The sequence below is a fragment of the Pundamilia nyererei genome, unplaced genomic scaffold, assembly GCF_000239375.1.
Source record: "Pundamilia nyererei isolate P.nyererei 1_Seehausen unplaced genomic scaffold, PunNye1.0 scaffold00003, whole genome shotgun sequence".
NCBI classification, from domain to species: domain Eukaryota; kingdom Metazoa; phylum Chordata; class Actinopteri; order Cichliformes; family Cichlidae; genus Pundamilia; species Pundamilia nyererei.
The window spans coordinates 6,773,462-6,777,873 of NW_005187404.1; the positions used below are offsets into that span (position 1 = coordinate 6,773,462).

The window sequence follows — 4,412 nt, forward strand, 5'->3', positions numbered from 1 at the left end:
TGAGGAAATGTATCAAATTTGAGTCTTGGCAACGACAAAATAGTTGTAAATTATAACTTCACACTATTTAACTCCAGACCTCCGCCCTCCTCCTCCGCCTGCTGCTCCACTCTCTGAAGGTCCTCCCTTCTATTTGCCCGCTGCAAAAAATAACCAACAGCTCACTGGAGCTGGAGCTCGGATCTCGAGTGTATTTATCAAACTAAATGAGTAAAGAAATGACCGAGACAGAGTGATTTAAAGAAAATGAAACAATAAATAATAAAACGTGATGCCTTTCAGAGCAGCTCTCGGATGACTTGTGCGGAAGGACTTTCTTTACAGCGTGTCTCTGCCCCTTTCTGCATCATTTGCCTCTCCACGCTGCGCCGCCACTCCTCTCTTTCACTCTGTACAGTTTTCCAGGAGGACCAGTTCCTGTCAGACTCCTTTCACACACACGCACACACGCACACACACCTCAGCGCGGACATCTGCAGCACCGACCGATAGTCATGGCTTTACCGGACACTGCCCCTCTGCTCGTGGGACTACTGCTCCTCTTTCATGCTTTTGGAGGTGAGGAACCAAGGCATAGTTATCACAGCTGTATGGGATATTTGTCGTACATGCAAATGTGTTTTTTTTTTTTCATGTAAGACAGAAAGGAATTCAACTAAGATGTTTGTCAGTAAAGCACCAGCTGTTAAACTGCAGTTTGTGTTCTGTGGAAATCCATCAGAGAAACCTTCCAAAGAGATTTTAGGAAGCTGAAAAAGTTGCAGCGCAGAAACTTTACTTTCTTGCAGGGCTCCTCATATCGCCTTTTCTTCCAGCTGCAGAGATGTGACGCTGCACAGCCTCCTTCTTTTTGCTTACATTACATTTGGCTAAAAGTAATAAGTCCTTCACACACTTGAGTTGTTGTAACCTGGTTGAAAAGTTTCACATCCCTCATCTTTTGAAAGTCCATACAGAAAATGCATTTTAGCACAGCTGCACGGCTATAATGGTGCAATATGTAGGTGAACTGATTTTCCTGTTAATATATGTTTAAATTCATGTGTATACATGTATGTATGTATGTATGTATGTGGGTGAATGGTGAGCACAAACACTGACTTTGTGCTCTTGCTGTGAATGAACATGACACTCTTGTCACACCTATACAGTGAATAAAAATCTATTCTTATAATGAGAGATCATGATTTATATCATGCATGAAGCTGTGGTTAGTATGAAATGCTGCTTGCTTCATGTATTTTTAGAGGTGCAGTTGCAGTGAGGTGGCTCTCTGTCTGCTTTCTGTCAGCTCTTGTCTGTTCCCAGCAGTGATCGAGTGGCCCAGTGCCTCCCTGGCAGTGGTGAATGGCTCGGCTGTTTCTCACACAGAAACAAGAAGTCAAATATATCCCTAGTATGAGATACAGCTCTCACCACACTGGTTTATAATTTGACATTTGCATGTCAAAGGGATTGCGTACTTATTGTCAATCGGATTTATTTTGGATCAGTTGTGTGAGAGAACTGTAAAAAGTTGTGAGACCCACAGGGAGGTGCTGATGAATGCTATTTTTAGAGAGCATGAAAGTGTACATTTGTATGTGGTGTCTCTGGAAGTGAGAAAGGGCAGCTATCTGGGCTTTCCACAGTACGGTTTAGGTTTTAGAGACCTTTCTGATATTCCTGTGTTTTTTACTTGTTTGTTTGTACAAGAAAGCTCTAAGTGTGCTTTCCCCTGAACCCTTCCTCTCTGCAAGCCTCTCACTTCCCTCCTTTAGGAATGTGTTGCTCTCTCGTCTACCCCTTTTCACCTTTCCTTGAACACCGTTTACCTAATGACCTTTCTGTACCTCATCATTGTATTGTGCTGAACTCCTGTTTGACTCCACACCCATTGTTTGTGATCGCTTCAAGCTCTCTGCCCTTACAAAGTCTGTTTCCTGGACTTGCACCTCTCTGACTTTACAAACCTCCAGGAGCCATGCCTGTGCTGGCAGCTCCAATACAATTAAATTGTGCTGATATCTGTTGACAGTAACATGGATGGTGAAAAATGACTGTTGATTCCTGACTATTAATCACAATCATGGATTTATTTTATACAATACCGTAAAATATTGAAAAAAAAGCAGACCATAGATATCTTTTTGACCAAGCATTAATAAACTAGCCGTGTAGGCCATATTTTATTTGCTTATTTACGTACTGCACGAGAGATGCACAATATGCTTTTGGCCACACCTCTTAATCTTTGATTTCAGGTGTTTTCCCATTATCACAGGTCTATAAAATCAAGAGCCTAACCATGCAGTCTGCTGTTACAAATGTTTCTGCAAGAATGGGTCGTTCTTAGGCGCTCACTGAATTCAACTGTTGTGCTGTAATAGGATGCCACCGTCAAGTCCATTTGTGAAATTCTTTCCCTTCTAGATAATCCACAATCAACTGTAAGTGATATTAATGCAAAGTGGAAATGTTTAGGAACGACAGCAACTCAGCCATGAAGTGGCAGACTATGCAAAGTTACAAAGCAGGGTCGCTGAAGGTTGGGGCGAGTCGTGTGTAAGAGTTGTGAATGCTAGCATAACATCAGCACAAAAGTGTGTGCTGGGAGCTTCATGGCATCGACTTCCATGGCCGAGCAGCTCCTGCAGGTGTAATGTGTAGGTCACCCAGTACTTTTGTTCATATAGTGTATAATATGATCAAATTGTTTACTTAACACTGACACACACATAATACTGACTAGCTAACTGACTGAAATAATGGTAAAGAACTGGATCATATGAAGTCAGAAAGAGCTGATTCACTGTAAGAAGATACTGTAGAAATGTTGTAAATCTAGCTTTCAAAAAATAAGAATTAACACTACCAGTAGCCAAGGAAATAAAGACTTTTTTATGGTAATGTCACAATAATAACATTGCGCACATGCCGGAGCTGCGTCAGAATTTTGAAACAGGGATTTTCAGAAACTGTGAAAGCTTTGAAGACAGATTTGAAAGTAGTAAACAAGAACTAGCTGTCAGTTTTGTTTTCTGTTTTATCTTCTGTTTATCTGCTTGTCTTTTAGCCTCTATAGGTACAAATATCACTACAATATGTAAACAATTTTCTAATTAAGTTATTCTCATATTCATATTTTCTGTTGAACAGTGATGAAATATTAAGTGTAAATATTTTAAAAACTGTGCAGGTGTAAATTGCATTTCAGGGAACTGAAAACTGAGCTTTTGAAAAAACTCCTTCCAGGGTAAAGATTTTCAGAAACTCAGTTTCTGCATGTGGAGAGAAAAGCAAAGACATGATCTTGCAACTTAAACGATGTGCACCTTTATCTTCTTTTTTAATGTCTGACTTTGATATTTCTAGGGTTCTGATTGGCTGACATTTTTGAATGATTAGGCCTACATTGCCACCAGTTGCACTAACATGCTCTTAATCAAGCTTGATATCACTTTTTCATGTGGATCTTTTTCAAAACAGAGATTTTTTTATTGATTTATTTTTTTAAAGAAAGAAAGTGGAAAATCCCTGATTTAAAAAATACACGAGGACGCAGTCGCGAGAGTCGATCTGTGTTTCAGTATTAAATCTACACCTTTTGGAAGTAACTGTAAACGCTCTGAAATCTATGCCATAGCTTGCTTTGCACCGACTTAGAAATGTTGTGTGAAGTTATCAGTTCTTGCAACAGATTTAAATAGTCTACACAGATTCAACAAAGAAGTCTAAACTAAACTTGAATCATAGAGGACCTACTTTAGAGGTTATAATCTGGTGCATTTGAGTTGCTGAGTACACAGTAATGTCTTGTTTGAATGAATATGCTTATGGAGATGAATGAGTGCCTGTCCTAAAACTCCATCCAATGACATCAGAGAAAAGTTGCAGTTGTTGCTGGATTTTATCTTTGACTCTTGATAAGGAGAGAGTTCGTTTCCTGTGACATCACCTAATCAAGCCAGTTCATGCAGCAGGAAGACCTCTCTCATTTAAAGGTCATCCTTTTCTGCTGCAGCTGAGACGCTGTGCCTCAGTTTCATGCACTCAAAACAACTTCTGCTTTTCAGTAGAAGAGAGCCAGTCATGTACAATAAACACCCTTGTTGTGACTTGACCGCAGCATAGAAAATTGAGGCCCAGTAATCTGGCAGAGCATCAGCAGAGTGGAGCACATTGGAAATGGAAGTCTGTAAATTCAGCCTTCTCTGCGAGGACTGTGATTGCTTCATTTCTGTGCATATGGCCAATTTGTGCAGAGGGACAGGCATTGTATTGTGACATATGGTGCAGTTCGGAGGACCTGGATAGTTTTCTGTTCCTTGCTCCCACTGAGCATTGAATGACTCATGTTTAATGTCTGAATTTCCTCAGCCATTATTAGTAATTTATAGTAATTTAGTTCTGACATACTATATTGGCAATAT

General features: G+C 40.1%; 1 protein-coding gene across 9 annotated transcripts in view; it reads left to right on the forward strand.

Moving 5' to 3' along the window:
- The first annotated feature begins 340 nt into the window (after nt 1–340).
- mcamb (melanoma cell adhesion molecule b) overlaps nt 341–4,412 on the forward strand; it is a 47,140-nt gene continuing 43,068 nt past the window's right edge. For 3 of the 9 annotated variants that reach the window (XM_005720823.1, XM_013910961.1, XM_013910960.1), the window contains exon 1: nt 341–558. In XM_005720823.1, the coding sequence (XP_005720880.1) occupies nt 495–558 (64 nt within the window). In that variant the 5' untranslated portion in view covers nt 341–494. The remainder of the gene's footprint in view (nt 559–4,412) is intronic. The other 6 variants (XM_013910949.1, XM_013910951.1, XM_013910956.1 and 3 more) reach the window with 4 other exon arrangements.